Source organism: Achroia grisella, unplaced genomic scaffold (assembly GCF_030625045.1).
Source record: "Achroia grisella isolate CSIRO2021 unplaced genomic scaffold, CSIRO_AGI_Agris_v1 utg509, whole genome shotgun sequence".
Lineage (NCBI taxonomy): Eukaryota > Metazoa > Arthropoda > Insecta > Lepidoptera > Pyralidae > Achroia > Achroia grisella.
Genome location: NW_026712902.1, coordinates 2,043,402 through 2,062,110, shown reverse-complemented (window position 1 = coordinate 2,062,110; position 18,709 = coordinate 2,043,402). Strand labels below are relative to the sequence as shown.

The 18,709-nt window shown below is 34.9% G+C and overlaps 1 protein-coding gene across 1 annotated transcript; it reads left to right on the top strand.

Moving 5' to 3' along the window:
• Nucleotides 1-2,582: 2,582 nt before the first annotated feature.
• Nucleotides 2,583-5,769, top strand: LOC131846272 (uncharacterized). The gene is made up of 3 exons (XM_059195533.1): nucleotides 2,583-2,721; nucleotides 3,116-4,702; nucleotides 5,573-5,769. The coding sequence occupies exons 1-3, from the start codon at nucleotides 2,583-2,585 to the stop codon at nucleotides 5,767-5,769; spliced, it is 1,923 nt and encodes a 640-aa protein (XP_059051516.1).
• The last annotated feature ends 12,940 nt before the right edge of the window (nucleotides 5,770-18,709 follow it).

The window sequence follows — 18,709 nt, the reverse complement described above, 5'->3', positions numbered from 1 at the left end:
CTAACCAATGTGATCTCTTTTCGGTCACCAAAGCCGAAATTGACAAACGAATATACAAATGGAGATATACAATACTAACTTTATATATATTGTCGAGATATATATATATGTATGTGTAGTATATACTAGCTGTTTGCGCCTGTATACCTATTTTCCTTTCCTTACGTCCTCTCCACATCTATCTCTTTCCTTGGCAAGGAATCTGAAAAGGACAGAGATGTTTCGCTCGAGCCCGATCGGCGAGACTCGGGCTGTCGCGCACGTAGTCATTCGGAGACCGTTGAACGGTGGCTATCATAGTTTTTTCATCCGCATTAAAATTAGTATTTTGGACAATATATAAACTGATTTAGTGTATTTTTGCATATAGACAATATTTGTGTGTTGTGAAGTGTCATAGTGTGCTGGTGCAGCATCGTACAAGAACGAGAGGACGGCCGGCCTCCGGGAAGACATCGAGTAATCCAGGTACCTTGCCTCCTTTCATCCTAAAAATCAAATATACAGTCCACTTTCCACTTTCCATTTGCGCATTTTATACACCATTTTTTGGCCACTTCGGCCGGATATTATATAGCCATTTGGTTCTTTCTGCTGCACCCCGCAATTAGTAGTATAATTCAAATAATCATAATAGGTAGGTACTTCACGCATACCGCGTTATAGCCATCATAAAATCACTTCGAGTTATTCCATTTCGCATCAGTTTGTTTCGTATGCATTTATGAATAGTTCAATTATCGCGTATTAGTTGTGTGTAGTTATAAAACTACTACTTGTATTACGATAGAACAATCTCGAATTTTGTTACGCATTTGTTAATTTTAATAGTAGGTATATAGTAATTATATCAAAATGTCGTTATCCGACTTAGAAATTAAATTAAACAATTTGATCTCAAGAAGGTCAGCTTATTTCGAGCGGGTTCAAAGTATTTATAATTCTGCAAAAAATTTAGTTGACGATGTTTCTATTGAATTGTTTTTATCGAAAGTTGAATCGTTGGATTCTATACGGAACGACTATTTAAGTACGTTGGAATCTATAAACGCTATAGAAACAAGGTTGAAACCTAATCATCAGCCCAGCCATCAGGCTTGGCTGGCATTTGAAGATTTGTATTGTTATATAAAAAGACAGATTACAAAGTTGAATCTGTCACACGATTCTAAACCTAATATATCAGCATCTGAGCCGATTAAGAGTTCTAGACCAAAATTACCAAAATTCCTGAATTTTCAGGAGATGTGACAGTTTGGAATTTATTTCATTCTACTTTCTTGTCAGCTGTACATAATAACGACTCACTTACTGATTTAGAAAAATTGCATTATCTGTTAGGTAAACTCACGGGGCAGGCTATCTTATGCGCAGAGCTTAACACACAAGTATTATTTACGAGACATTGGTTAATAGATATGAAGATCTGCGGTTTCAAGCAACAACTTATTTGGATAATATTTTTAACTTAAAACCTATGTCTAGTACAACCGCTGAAAGTCTAGAATCATTCGTTGATAAGTTCGCATCATCTGTTGCGGCCTTAAAAAACCTAAAATTGGATAATTTAAGAATTTGTATTTTTATACCTCGCATTAAAACGTTTAGACCCAGATATAGTTCGTTTGTTCGATATGGAATACCGCGGTTCTGTGATACCCAGTTTCGATAGCTTAGTTACATTTTTACGTGAACAAATTAAAATATTGCACAGAACTCCTTTTGTAAAATTACATCAAAATAAGTCCGAACGTGTCGTTCCCAGAATAACTAAACAGACACACACGTATTCTAGTACAACACAGTGTACACGGGCGAATGTAAACAATAATAATATGGTCAAACAGTTTTGTTCTTTATGCAATTCGTCAGTGCCACATAAATGTGCCGCTTTTTGTAATATGTCCCCATACGATCGATATTTATTTGTTAGAGGTCATAGTTACTGTCTAAATTGTTTGAGTAGTAAACATAAAATAGCAAATTGTAATTCTGGTATTAATTGTAAGGTGTGTAATAGAAAACATCATTCGATGTTGCATTTCGTTAGTAACACCGGCAGGCCGTATGCACAAAACGGCCGCGACCGGTCGCCCGCCGCGCCCGCCGCCGCGCCATCGCCCCTGCCGCGCCGCCCGCGCCGCCCGCGCCTCTCTCGCCGTATGCGCCGCCGCGTCTCACTGATGCACCGCGCGCATCACATTATAACTCACAGATAGCGAATACTAGTAACGCGACGGCCGGACATTGCGTTATGCAGTACACAACTAGTTAACAAAACCACTCACAATACTATTTTGTTGGCGACCGCACGAGTTATTGTTTACGATGTTTATGGTAGGGAATGTTTGGTTCGCTGTTTATTAGATAACGCTTCGCAAAGTAATTTTATTACTAATAGTACATGTGAAAAATTGGGTTTATGTAAACGCAAGACAAATTTATTAGTAAAAGGTATCGGCGGTACGAATAAGGCTGTCGACACATTAGTAAATATTAAAATACACTCCCGATTTAATTGGAATATTTCGTACGAGTTAGATGCATTGGTAGTGGATAGGATTACGGAACGTTTGCCTAATATGACTGTAGATAGGTGCAAGTTGTCTGATTTTGACGTGTTACCATTGGCTGATGACACGTATAGCTGTCCAGGTGACATCGACATGTTATTGGGCGCATCATTGTTTCATCATTTATTGCTTACAAATAAAATTGAAGGTCAGTTAGGTTCTCCCTATGCTTGGGAAACCACGTTGGGATATATTGTTGTAGGACCCGCGCCTTTTTTTGTAACAACACTGTAACGACGTGTTGTGCTATAGTATCGAATTCTCTGGACAATTTAATTAAAAGATTTTGGGATTTAGAGGAGATATACGTACCTCCTATTAAAAGTCCAGAAGATAACGCGTGCGAAAAATATTATAGTAGTACGCAAAACGCGACCCGATCAGTGGTAGGTATATTGTGGCTTTACCATTTTGTAAGGATCCGTCCACACTGGGCGATTCTTATCAGTTGGCTAAAAAACGATTTTTATGTTTGGAACGAAAATTAATTGCTTCACCCGCATTTAAATTAGCTTATGACGATGTCATTCTCGATTATATAGATAAGGGGTACATCTCACCCGCACCTACGTCGGCGTGTGAAGATAAATCGCTTTCATACGTTATACCGCATCATGGAGTGGTTCGTGAGGATAAGACGACCACTAAATTAAGAATTGTTTTAGACGCTAGCGCGAAAACTACTAGTTCCATTTCATTAAATGATATTTTGTTTTGTGGCGAAAATTTACAGGGTAATCTTTTTGATATAATAATTAATTTTCGGTTACTCGCGGTCGCACTGTCCGCAGACGTGCGACAAATGGTTTTGTGCATAGAGGTTCGTGAAGAGGACCGTAAATTTCAACGACTATTGTATCGTTTTTCACCCACCGATCCCATTGTTACCTATCAATTTAATCGTGTTTGCTTTGGTGCTAAATCTAGTCCGTTTCACGCATTGCGTACAATTAAACAGCTCGCTGAGGATGTTGGAGACTCCTTCCCGCATGCTAGGGATGTTTTAGAATTAGGGTTATACATGGACGACGTAGTCCATTCAGTCGACTCAGAGGAAGAAGGGGTAAAATTGTCCACTGAGATGATCGCATTTTTTAAAACAGCTGGTTTCGATTTAGTTAAGTGGACAAGTAATTCGCAAATAGTTCTTAACTCAATTCCTATTTCTCATAGACTCGCGGCGCTTAAGGAGTTTGATGAAACTGACACCCATAAAGTTTTAGGTTTATCTTGGTCGCCTCGCACAGATTTATTTCGCATTCAAATAAACCCGCCTAATGAGCAGTGCACTAAGCGCGCTATATTGTCATGCGTAGCTAGGTTATGGGATCTAATGGGTTTTTTGGGACCTGTGGTTTTATACGCAAAGTTACTTGTGAAACAATTATGGTTATTGAAGTGTGATTGGGATGACGCGCCGCCTGCATCGATAGTAAAACTATGGAGCCAGTACCGTAGTGAATTGCATTTATTAAATAAAATTAGTTTTCCGCGTCATGTTGATATAACGAGAGATAGCGTCGTTACTGTAGTAGGTTTTGCTGATGCCAGCGAAAAGGCATACGGAGCAGTAGTTTATTTGCATGTTAGTAATAATGGAATTAATAGCGTTCACTTGATGTGTTCAAAATCTAGGGTTTCGCCTACCAAAACGGTATCTTTGGCACGGCTAGAGCTGTGCGCCGCATTAGTACTCGCAAAACTCATTAGAATTGTGTGTGACACTTGTAGTAAGCGTCTCACTATTAGCAATGTTATCGCATTTTCTGACTCAACTGTGACACTTTGTTGGATTTATTCGTCGCCCCATAGATGGGATACTTTTGTTGGCAATCGCGTATCTCAGTTGCAGTCTTATTTAGCACCAGATAGTTTCCGTCATGTTTCGGGTATAGACAATCCTGCTGACTGTCTATCGCGCGGATTGACACCCGCACAAATTATCGATCATCCGTTGTGGTTCCATGGTCCACCCTGGTTATCGTCGAGCCCTAGCGAGTGGAAGATAGCGGAGTTCAATCCCACTAGTATATCGAATCCTCCCGAGGAAAAAACGCAAGCATTATTAGTTTCTGAAATCGAACCTAGTTTAATTTTGTTAAAATTAGCAGATCAGTTCTCGTCGTGGTGTAAATTGTTAAGATGTATTGTTTATATTTGTCGTTTTGTTAGACTGCTCCCGCATCGCAAATACATTACCGCATTTGATTTACGCTTCGCGGAGTATAAATTAATTAGGCAATTGCAGAAGTTTCACTTTTCGCATGAAATTAAAGCTATGCAATCTGGTAAACATTGTAGTATCGCATTTCGTAGACTGAAACCATTTTTAGAAAATGGTATTGTACTTGTTGGTGGACGTCTTCAGAACTCTGATTTGAGTTATCAAAAACAACACCCTATAGTACTACCGCGTAACGGTCATGTAATGAATTTATTAATCGATTACTTTCACAAAATTCACTGCCACGCTGGCCCTGATTTGTTGATGTCAATTCTTAGAGAAAATTATTGGATATTTTCGGCCCGTAACATTATTCGTAGTCGAATTCATAAGTGTAACCGTTGCTTTAGATTGCGCCCTAAACAAGTTTTTCCCGAAATGTCAAATCATCCCGCTTGTCGTGTAACGCCATCCGTTAAAGCATTTATTCATACCGGTACAGATTTTGCTGGTCCAATAAAGGTAACACCGCACCGTGGCCGTGGCATACGTGCGCGTAAAGCGTATATTTGTTTATTTGTGTGTCTAACCATTAGGGCTATTCACATTGAGTTGGCTTCTGACTTAAGCGCAGCTTGTTTTCTATTGGCGTTTAAGCGTTTCTTATCTCGTCGCGGACCAGTAACGCATTTGTATTCGGACAACGGGACGAACTTTATAGGAGCTAGAGGATATTTAGATGAATTGCATAAACTTTTAGTTTCAAAATATTTTAATTCAGAATTTTCGCACGTCTTAGCTGAAAATCGCATTGAATGGCATCTTAATCCCCCAGCGGCCCCACATTTCGGTGGGAACTGGGAATCTAATATCAAGAGTCTGAAGAGTCACCTATATAAGGTAGTAGGAGATCAGATTCTCACTTTTGAGGAGCTTAGCACTGTTCTCACGCAAGTGGAAGCAGTAATGAATAGTCGACCATTGTGTCGCACGTTAACATCGGATCCATCCGAACGCCGGCTCATTTCTTGACATCAACACCATTGAAATATTTGCCTGCACCAACTCTTGGTGGTAATGAAATTGATCTTAATCAACGTCATTCATTACTTACCAAATTAGTGCAGTCATTTTGGTCTCGGTGGAGACGTTCATATTTGCATACATTGACAACGCGTCAGAAATGGAATACTCCGTCGAATCCCATAGCAGTGGGCAATGTTGTAATAATTATTATAGATAACGCACCTCCTCTTCATTGGCCTTTGGGTATCATTGAAGAAATTTTTCCCGCGAAAGATGGCATTATTAGAATAGCTAGAGTCCGAACTTCATCTGGCTCGTATCTACGACCAGTAGTTCGTCTGTGTCCACTTCCTAATCAGTAAATAGTAAATATAGTTAAGCTCCGTTCTCTTGTTAAGTATATTATTAGTTTGGTTAGTATCCTACATTTTAGTTAGTTTGTTTTGCATTTGCTCTTTTTTTTTTTTGAAGGGATCCTTCAAGTGGGGGGGGATGTTTGCGCCTGTATACCTATTTTCCTTTCCTTACGTCCTCTCCACATCTATCTCTTTCCTTGGCAAGGAATCTGAAAAGGACAGAGATGTTTCGCTCGAGCCCGATCGGCGAGACTCGGGCTGTCGCGCACGTAGTCATTCGGAGACCGTTGAACGGTGGCTATCATAGTTTTTTCATCCGCATTAAAATTAGTATTTTGGACAATATATAAACTGATTTAGTGTATTTTTGCATATAGACAATATTTGTGTGTTGTGAAGTGTCATAGTGTGCTGGTGCAGCATTACAAGAACGCCTTGCCTCCTTTCATCCTAAAAATCAAATATACAGTCTACTTTCCACTTTCCATTTGCGCATTTTATACACCACTAGCATTTGCCTGCACTTTTCCTCCATAATTGATACTTAAACCCTCTAAATCCGAAATGTAATAAACATGCCAAATTTGAAAATAATTAGTCAAGTTACAACAACACAAATACAAACTTACATCGTAACAAAATACATCGTTACATCGTAACAAAAATACAAACTTAGATATTGGTTCGAATTCTACATGCTATGTTTAATTTATACATTATGCTACAATTTTCTGTCCGCCAGCTACCATTTTCCAGACATTTTCCTTCTGAGAAAGCATCAGCAAATTTAAAGATAATTGGTTAAGCAGTTCATGAAAGCGTAACAAAAATACAAACTTTCATATGCATCTATAACATTAGTTTGACTTCATAGGCGTTAGCTACCATTTTCTATCCATTTTCTTTCCGTCAACTACCATTTTCCAGACATTTTCCTTCTGAGAGAGCATCAGCAAATTTGAAGATAATTGGTTAAGCAGTTCATGAAAGCGTAACAAAAATACAAACTTACATATTATTATTACATATTGGTTCGAATTCATAGGCGTTAGCTACAATTTTCTGTCCATTTTCTGTACGCCAGCTACCATTTTCCAGACATTTTCCTTCTGAGAGAGCATCAGCAAATTTGAAGATAACTGGTTAAGCAGTTCATGAAAGCGTAACAAAAATACAAACTTACATATGCATCTATAACATTAATTCGACTTCATAGGCGTTAGCTACCATTTTCTATCCATTTTCTTTCCGTCAGCTACCATTTTCCATACATTTTCCTTCTGAGAGAGCGTCAGCAAATTTGAAGATAATTGGTTAAGCAGTTCATGAAAGCGTAACAAAAATACAAACTTACATATTGGTTCGAATTCATAGGCATTAGCTACAATTTTCTGTCCATTTTCTGTCCGCCAGCTACCATTTTCCAGACATTTTCCTTCTGAGAGAGCATCAGCAAATTTGAAGATAATTGGTTAAGCAGTTCATGAAAGCGTAACAAAAATACAAACTTACATATGCATCTATAACATTAATTCGACTTCATAGGCGTTAGCTACCATTTTCTATCCATTTTCTTTCCGTCAGCTACCATTTTCCATACATTTTCCTTCTGAGAGAGCGTCAGCTTGCCACTTTGCGTTTAATAATAACGTATTGTTGTATAAACGGAGCGAGAATTTTATAAGTTGATTGAGCTGTCATGTCAGCGTGATGTGTACACGGGTTAGTGCAATATTCCCAGAACATTTATATACTTTATATTATTAAAGGTTAAAGGGCTTATTCTTAAACACTAAAACGTAATACTATATATTGCTATATCGTTTTCACGTCAAAACTATTGAACCGATTTCTATGACTGATTTTCTCTAATTAATTGTTTAACCAATAGTTGTATTCAATATTTTATCTATTTGATTATATAATTGAATTAGTGCTAATCGGTAGTTTGTATTCACACACTTAAACTTAAATTGTAAAGTAAGAATAAAATTATTTAAAAGAGCAACACGCAAGTTTTCTTCTCGTTCTTCTTGTGATGAGACAGATTTCCGAATGAGCGGTAGATTAAAAAAAATGTGATGACTATTCAAAAGTGCTTCAATGTAAGTTTATTTGAATAAATTATTTTCTATTCTATTGTCACAACATTGTACAATTGAAGACCTATATATAGCACATGGAAATTCATAGTCTTCTTCCTGCAGAAGATGCATATCTATTATTATTATAAGCATGCCTAGTATAGGAATCAATGTTGATATGAACATGTAAAAGAATTTGTAAATAAATAATTGTTATTATTTATTTTTAATTATATTAAGTTAAATAACATATACATTTTACTTTATCTATTTTTCTTGTTTGATTTTGTTTATATTATTGAAAAGCACTGAATAAATATTTCTTTCTTTCTTTTATTCTTCTTCCTTCTTACAATATCAGTATAGACTGCCTTCGACCACCTCAGCTTTGCATGGGTGCAAACATTGTAAAGATTATTATTTTTTTTTAATATAATTCTGACCATATTTGTCAATTTTGTAGATTTTTAAACGTGAAATAATTTTAAAATTCCCTTAATAGAATTATACCTGCTTACTTTTGAAAACGGCAAATTTGTAATTGCTTCATTATTAACTAAGAGCGGAACGCAATTCAGTATCCTATAATTATGTCATCTGAGCTTCTAAATACGTCAGTATTCCACTTTAAAAGGCTTCAATTGATTTCGTTAAACTTTCCTACACAATTATTAGTAAATTAGGCTGAATCCTGAAACTGCAAAAAGTAAAACTCGAGTTAGCCGAGTATTCTAATTAAAAGTTTGTTTACGAATTGAAGAACCTTCGTCCGGGATGAGGCTTACTAATCATTATTCCGTTGTTGTAATAATGTATTTTAATTATAAAATGTTATTTATAAAGAAGACCTATAATAGCGTATTTTATTTATGAAATAGGACTCCTTCCGATATATTTATATCATTAATTGACAGGAATTTAATGATGAATTTATTTGATAACAATTGTTGTGATTTCATGTTGTTATTGATATCGGTGGTCTAGCGATTTAGCCCACTAGCAAAAAATACCATCACCATAGAAATATATGACTTAGATATATTTTTGTAAACCTAATATACATAAAAAACAGCCAGACGCAAATAACGATACATATGAATATGCTTGTAGGGACTGGTCTGCTCTAATCACTATGACTAATTTCCTCTTATTAATTGTTTAACCAGTTGTTTCTATTTGATCATTTAATTGAATTAGTGCTAATTGGTGGTTTGTATTCACACACTTAAACTTAAAAATGTAAAGTAATAATAAAATTATTTAAAAGAGCAACACGCAAGTTTCTTTCTCGTTCTTCTTGTGTTGAGATACCTTTCCGAATGAGCGGTAGATTAAAAAAAAATGTGATGACTATTTAAAAGTGCTTCAATGTAAGTTTATTTGAATAAATGATTTTCTATTCTTATTCTATTCTACAAATGTTTGCACTGTGCGAGGAATCGAACACGCTATCATGGGATGTAAAGCGGTGTGTAAAACCTGTAGACCACGGAGGAGTTTGGGATCAAAAACTGGTTTCCAAGTATTTGTACTTTCAAATTTATATTTATATAATTCTGATTATAGAAACCAATCTGATGTTCATTTCTCCATTTACCAACATTATGCTGGGATTATGTACAACAAAGACTGTGCAGAAAGCGCTTGTCAGATCCCCAACTAATCCCATTGAACTAATCCAATTACAATTATGATTGTACACCTTACTGCAGTTGCTGTTATGATATGGACTAGTACTATTAGTTATTAGAACTCGAATTGAACTCGTTCAATAAATAGTTACAAAACATAAAAAAAAAATCGCTAAAATCCGATTTGTCGGTCATAAGTTGAGATAAATATTAATTTAAATAATTTGTTTCTTGAGTTGGCCTACCCCTGCTGAAATTATAATAATAAAAACCATAGACAATCCATATAGCGTCATCTAGTTGTCACCAAGGACGTAGCCCACTGCTGGACCGACTGCTGCCATAGTGTAGTACACGCCTGCAATAATACATATACCACAGATAAGATATTTGACATTATTTTTAAGAGTCACATTGCTGACGATGTTGAGAAATAGAAACATGTGGAAACAATCTTTATTCAAATAAACTTAATATAAGCACTTCTGAATATTCACATTTTTCTTATCTCTTACCACTAATTTGGAACGCAGACTCATCACAATAAGAACGTTGAGAAACTTCCGTATTGATCTTTTAAATAAATGTTTATTTAAGTAAATACCTATGTACATGGTTTAAGAATGTGACAATTGAAGACAATCGAATCGAAGATTTAGTCCGAAATATAAATTTACACACAGTTTTTTTAAGTTTTAATTAGTGTGGTAAACATCAGCCATAAAATCTCAAATTTAAGCTCCAATTTTTAATGAAAACGTCTAATTATTCCACATTTAAGTAATTGTCCATAGTAGTGGTCACATAGGGGGACACAGTAAGCCCAGTCTAGGCATGAATACAGTTTTAATTAAAATGTTTTGTTTGTGTATTAAATTCATAATAGATACGACGCTATGTCTAGGACAATAAGTGTTCTCATTCTCGGTTTAATTACCAGGCACCGTTTATTGCTGCTAAGTCTCAAGTGGGAATAGAACTATGGCGATCCGAGAATAATATCGTTCCCTTTCAATTAAGACAACTATGATTTTCTATATTACTCTTAAATGTTATTACTCCTTGCGGTCTCTGCTCTCCTAGTAACTTACAATGTTTCTTTTTACCAAATAAAATATCGCAAAGATTTCGTATTTACTCTCTGATATCTCTGCTCTCCTAGTACTTTATATATTTTTTTAGTATCATTACGGCAAGGAATATAAAATAAAAACTTTATTTTTAATCACAGATTTATGTATATATAACCTTCTCGAATTAAATGAAAAGCAAATACAAAGTACAAACTATAGAGAGATTAATAAAGAATAATTTTTTTTTTAAGAGAGATTAATATAATATACTACATATGCTAAAATATGTGCGTATATATCTTTTTATGACATATAAAAAAAATCAGCCTTCTCGATTTAAATGAAAAGCAAATACAGAGTACAAACTATAAAGAGATTAGTTCTTTTAAGACATATGAATTATACGCTAAGAAATGCTACGCAGAAATTGTTATACAGTAACTAGAGGCAGCATTAAGCAAACAATTTTGTAATCTAAAAGTTTAGTATTAAAGTTTAATTTCAAATATTAGTAATTTTCGAGTTAAGGCAGTATTGTATTAAGCGTGAAAATATATTATAATTTCAATTGCAAACGAAGTTATTCCTGTATTGTACTTTGTTATTTAGTTTTGTTTTTTTTTTGTGGCTGCTAGAGCGGCTAAAGGCCAACTCCTGCCTGACTACAATTTTTTTTCAAACTATTCTAATACCGTTGGCCGTAGTCGGCTTTACAACTTCACAAAAAGATTGGGGTTGAGAGCAGATGGTACTCCAAACCTGCAGAAAGACTTATGGAGCAACTGACAGCAAATTCCTGGATATGACTTTAGTCGGCACCGTTACGGGTTCGAACCTCGGCTCAGGCCATCGTAATTTCGATCGATATGGATGGCTACGACTATAGTCTGTTGTTGCGGGTGAATGAAGCGAAGTTGTTGGTCGAGACGATGTATATTACAGATGGTAATAAACTGACAAAATGTACATAGAAATAATGATCTTATATACTAAATAACAATAGGAAAATGTAAGGTGGGGTGACACAGTTTAGACACAGCAGTGCTTAGTAGACAATATTGAATTTGTCTTACTAGACATTATTAAATGCAATTATTATTTTGATGTATCTAGGTGACTGTGTCCCATATCTGTCATTGCATAGAAAACCTATCAATCTCCACCCCAGCTTCATTACTGGATAGTCAGAGAGAAGAGATACAATTGTCTGTCTCTCTCACATGCTTCAGTTTCTCTCCACTCATCCGTTCACTGATCTGTCTTCTTAATCCGTCGCGCCAAAATGGAAAACAAATTGCTGCTTCATGGCTGAAGTATTTAAGATGTAAAGGGATTTATTTATCAGATAGTAAAGATAAATAATCGGATGTTCTTAATACTTAGAAAACATTAAACTAAGGAGAGTTTATCCTGTAAGCGGCAGGTGAAAGCGGCTTACCGTCTACCGATGAGTTCTTATAATTTATTCAGAACTAAACATTTCTGTTTCCTTTTAAATAGCTCAGTGGTATGTTTTTAGCGGCTCTGTATGTTATAATCTGTATTTTTTCCATTATTTATTAAAAAACCAATCTATATTTGGAATTCAAGATGACTATTATCTATAATATATTAGGAGACACTCTCTTTAGATTCAAATTTGAATTTAAAAATGATCTGTATTATTGTAAACATGTATAACATTTATTTGAAAAGAATACGAGTTGAGCTTCTTGTCAGTTCTTCTCATCTCGAAATCATTCCGAACTGACGGTAGATTTGACATATCATAAGAGTCTGTAATAGATCTACATGAATAAAGATATTTTGAATTTGAATTTATAGTATACATTGCTTTTTAAAATATTTTTATCAATATTATAAACGCGTAAGTTTGTGAGTATGGATGAATGTTTGTTACTCTTTCATGCAAAAACTACTGAACGGATTTTGATGAAACTTTACACTAATATAGCTTATACACAGACACTTGATACGGCACGATGAATTTATGAAAGTAATTATTGAGGGAAAGATAGAAGGAAATAGGGGGAGAGGAAGACCAAGGCACATCTACATCAAGCAAATGAAAGACAGAATTGGAGTCGTGTCGCATCAAGGTTTGAAGAGCATGATGGAAGATCGTAGAAAGTGGCAAGAGCACCACTGACAAGAAGGTTGCTCTATATATATACACATACAGATAAATAAAATTGGAGTGTCTGTTTGTAATATTGAAATAACCGTTTTTTTTCTACATGCGTATGAATATAAATACGGTACATACACCAAAATGCCTGTCTGTTTGTTCCGGCTAATCTCTGAAATGGCTGGACCGATTCTGACGGAACTTTTTTTGGCAGGTAGCTGATGTAGTAAGGAGTAAATACTTTTACTTTAGTAAGTACTTTTATTATAGAAAAATAAAGTTAAATTCCAAGCGAACGAAATCGCGAATTTATTGTACAATAAAACGTATAACAAAACTTAAATGGCGTGTTATGTTAACGAAATAAGGTTCAAATTTTATTGACAAATTAACACTATCAGGGTGTCTGCGAAATAGTTAATGGGGGTGCGTGTTTCGAGATGGATGCGTCGATAGCTGGGACAATTGAATTAATTGTTTCGGGACCACTTGTTACTAGTACTGATGTTTATCTTGTGATTGGTGTTCTAATTAAATTTTAGCATATCTTTATTATTTGGTTGCGCCATATATCATTATATTTTTACTGTGTCTAGATATTTCTTTAATTTTTAATTATACATTTTATGTATTTATGTATAATGTATGTGTTTTACATTGTGTGTATATAATAATAATAATAATCTCAGAACAATTCATACAGCGCCATCTAAACCCAAGTTAAGCTAGCTAAAGCTTGTTTCATGGGTACTAGATAACTGATACCTGATACAAACACATAGATTTGTATTTGTAATACATAATATACATAGAAAACACCCAGACCGATACAAATAATCATACTCAGGAATACAAACGTTTGTGTCGTGCGAGGAATCGAACCCGCGACCATCGGACCTAAAGCGGTGTACTAGACCGCTAGACCACCGAGGTCGACATATGACATATTTATGTATATATATGTATATGATATGTTACTATTATTATTTATGTTTATTAATTCCATCTTGCGCCATCCACCACTTTGTCTTTTCTCCTCTACCCAAAGGTTGTCTATTCTATTTACAAAAAAAAATATCTTTGTATTTACATCAGTTGTCCAGTACCAGATCACAATCTCTGATTAGATTAGCTAGAGACAGCGTTTTGTGGACTGACTGTTATTATTAGCATACTAACTAAGTTATTCTCAAAATAATAATACATCACAATTTAAAACACAACACACTAAACTTGTAAATAATTTGCTAACTCTCTGTAAACAAAATCCAATATTTCGTTGAATAGCAACAGAGTTATAAAGATGTAAGTTGAATCTCCCACACGCCTATTCCGGGCCGGCGCATTTATATCAATTAAGCGGGCATAGAGCCGACTCTACATGGCTTAGAGGCGTATGTTCATTTCTGAACTCCTAAACCTTTCTTGCTTGAAGATAAAAGTTAAATAATTGTCGTACACGTATACGAGAGCAGTCGTAAATTGTATACAACGCATAAATAAGCGAAATGGAGTACTGAAAATTTCTTATACTGCTTTTTAATGTTACTATATGAGTATAATAGTAATAATATAATAATAATCTCATGACAATTCACACAGCGCCATCTAGACCCAAGATAAGCTACCTAAAGCTTGTGTTATGGGTACTAGATAACTGATACAAGTACATAGATATTATTTTTTTTTCGTAAATACATACATATTATACATAGAAAACACCCAGACCGATACAAACAATCATACTCATGAATACAAATGTTTGTGCCGTGCGAGGAATCGAACCCGCGGCCATCGGTCGTAAAGCGGTGTGCTAGATCGCTAGACCACCGAGGTCGTCAAGTATAGGTGGATAGATGTTTGTTACACTTTCACGCAAAAACTATTGAACGGATTTTAATAAAACTTTACAGTAATATAGCTTATACATCAGAATGACACATAGGCTATAAATTTCAGGCAGGTGAAACCGTAGGCTTAGTTAGTATAACATATACCTATAATATACGTTGTGTCACGGGGTCATAGCATAATCGTAATCGTAATATATCTTAATTTTAAATTTCATTAAGATCTGTTTAGCCGTGAAAAGGTAATAAACATACACACGTACAGTCATACTTTTGTATTTCTAATATTAGCACAGAGAATAATTAGTTATTTGTATATTTGTATTAGATATTATTTATATGGAAGTTAGGGTGGATAATCCTTAATACTTGGGACTATTAAAAATAGATAGTAGTCGATTCTCAGATCTACTGAATATGCATATAATCTATATATATATATAACTCAAACGTGACTGACATAGTGATCTATCAACGCACAGCCTAAACCACTGGATGGATCGAGCTAAAATTTGGCATGCAGGTAGATGTTATGGAGTAGGCATCCGCTAAGAATAAGGGTTTTGATTAAATCTACCCCCAAGGGGATAAAATCGGGGATGAAACTTTATATGAAACTTTGTCAATTTTAAACCGATCGGGCTGAGACTTTGCATGCATAAAGCTACTATGACATCCAGGCATAGGCATCCCCTAAGAAAGGATTTTGAAAAATTCCACCCCTAAAGGAATAAATTAACGCGAGCGAAGCCGCGGGCTAAAGCTAATATTTCATAAAAATCGGTAAAGCCGTTTCGGAGGAGTATGGTAACTAACAATGTAACATAAAATTTTATATATAAGATAGAATAAACTGCGATGCCAATGACATGCAAGCGTAGCTACAATAGACAAAATGAGGAGTTCGGTAAGAAAGTACATTGTATTTCTGCTATCTATTTTAAAACGAAAAGTACCCATGCAAGTATTTGTCTTCAAGTTACCTTTACACAAATACATATTTTTTTTTCTTTTTTTACTTAGGGAAATCGGTCATGGAGATCCTACTCTAGGGGTAACAAACGGGTAGTGCCGGACCTGCTAGAACCCCAAGGTGTACCTCTACCGCTTATTAAAGGAAACCACGGGTATGCGCGAGCTCTGACGGCGGAGACCATCTCAGAAGATGGGCCCTTCTTCAGCAGAAGAAGCTCAGATACTAGCGCGCACCTTCTCGATTGCGATATCGAATCACAAATACGTCTTGGTTTATGGTTATACCTGTCATAGACAAGCATAAACAAATCATAAAATAGGCCAATACCACTTTATAGCGTAATAAAATATCACCTAGCAAAATCAGAATCGATTCCACGTAGGCCGTAATAGCAATGAAACCTCGGGTCCCTCAGCTATAAAAGTTTGCCCAAGTCCCAAACGGTAACCAATAACATCTCAACCAAACATAATCAATTATTACTCGGTACGTTACTAAACAAGAAAAAGCTTTTAAACTCTCGCTGGCCGTTTAGTTTGGCCACGGGAGTAGGGTCACCATCCGCTCGAATTTGTACGGACACATCCGGACAAACTCCGGACAGATCTTAAGGACGTGTGTTTGTTCTGTTACTTATTAAGGCTGAAGGTGTTACTTATAAGAAACAGTGATTTCAAAATAAAAGTTGGAGTTTATGTAGAAATTCAAATTACTTGTACTTTTAACACTTTGGACAGGAATTAAAAAAAAAACTTTAAAAACTGTTGTTTTCTTGTATTTGGTCATTATTACTATAATAGAGATAAATGAGTAGTTTATCTGATAGTTAGAAGTTATATAAAATTATTTGAAAAATATGTGTTGTAGTAAAAGAATTATTACTACCTACTCGGAACTGACTAATATAAAATATTCTAAATTTATATTTATATTTTGTTTTTTTATATTTTGACACACTCATAAATTTCAGCTGTCTGATTTGATCAGAAGTGATTTATATAGACATACAGACAACTTTGTTTTCATTAACATAGTTTTCTTTACAATAAAATAAGATACAAATATCCGCCTCAAAGTCAGAAGGCATGCTTATTATTTTTTTTTTTTAATAATTTAAACAATTGAAAGGACCACATCGTACGTTTATGTCTCCTTAAGAGCACTTCTCAGTACAAACAGCCAACAGCGAATCGTTGGCCGGACAGCGGACAGTAATTCCTAGATTTTACATCGATATAGTAACCCTACACGGGAGGAACGTAAATAAAAATTTCACCTTTGAAGATACAATGTATTATTTCTCGATATTCCTTAGAGCAACGTTAATATAACATTGATAAAGTACCTACTGTTCATGAAACATGAGTATATATGTTTTATAATGATTTTTATTTAATACCTTTTTAACTGACATTATTAGGCCAATATGATAAATAAATAATATTATATATATATACTTTATTGCACTAGTTACATTAATAAATAAAGATAATTATACAAAAATGTGAGCAAGGGAGGCTGGAAGAGATCTCTTCCAGCCAATCTAACGCTGTGATAGTGGTAGTTAGCGGGCAACGATAGTGCTTAAGTTTTTGTAATAACAATATTCTTATGTTTACTTAAAAAAAAGACATACACACACTAATAAATTATGGATTCTACAACCGGATGTTGTAAAAAAAATCCAATCTTTTTCTTAACTTAAATTTATTAATATAAAATAATAATTTATAGTTCGATGTTAGAACAGAATATGATTGATTTATATAATTCTATAAAAATGAAATGTAACTATTGGCGTGACGCGTTATGGCGTGATGCTCATTGCTGATCAAGCATTTGGTGCCGCGGGCACTGTTGGGACAGTGCAAATGCAGCAGTCCTCCTATACTAGGCTTGCGTAACAAATATATAAATAATAATACAATAATAATAATAGAAAACGTTAATACAATATATTTAATAAAAAAATATTATATAATAAATATAATAAAATAATCATAAATGAATAACACTGGACAATTAACACAGCGTCATCTAGTCCTATGGTAAGCAGAACTTGTGTTGTGGGTACTAGACAAGTTATATAAACGATTAGATATTTTTTTTTGTGAATAAATATTATACATAGGGAACACCCAAACCGATACAAACAATTGTACTTATGAATACAAACATAATCAAAAAGAAGCTGGGGTAAAGGGGCCTCGAGGTCCCAACCTGTACATGCCTAGCGTGGTGCGAAGGTCCTGTCCTGTGTCTGTTTGCATTACATTGTCAATCAGCTTGGTTTGCCATTCCACTTACATATAAAAAAATCAAGCCATCATATATATATATATATATAAACTACGGTATATCCATTAGTAAATCCATTAATTTGTACATTTGTATCACAGGTATATATATTATTAGGTTTATTTGAAGCTGAGTACATTTTCGTCTGGTTCTACTGACAAATTGACTTATGCTGCGTACATGCCTGACAAATTACTATCTCCCGACTCAATTTAACCTTTATCTAGACAGATTTCGTTCGGGCTTCACTCACTTTTATGTCGCAGTTGGCGTTCGTAAAGTAAATGTATTTCTCATTAAAGATAATGAAAAACCATTATCAACCATAAAAAATAGGTTCGTTAAAGTATTTTTGGAAGATAATTGTATCAATTCGGTAGAACCGATGATAATATGGAAGAGCCAGGAGTCGATTCTCCCTTGTTGCGTTTTGCTCTTCTGGTATCCTCTTCGGATCTGCTGTTCAGTTTAAGTTTCATAACGTGATGAATGATACAGAGGGTTCTTTGGCTTAAATTTAGATTTTATGACAATGAGCTACGTTGCAATC

Coding starts and splice junctions, on each gene's coding strand:
- LOC131846272 (XM_059195533.1), top strand. CDS start 2,583: ATGACTGTAGATAGGTGCAAGTTGTCTGATTTTGACGTGTTACCATTG. Junction 2,722..3,115: donor GCTTACAAATAAAATTGAAG/GTCAGTTAGGTT, acceptor TCGATTATATAG/ATAAGGGGTACATCTCACCC. Junction 4,703..5,572: donor AGATCAGTTCTCGTCGTGGT/GTAAATTGTTAA, acceptor TTAATCCCCCAG/CGGCCCCACATTTCGGTGGG.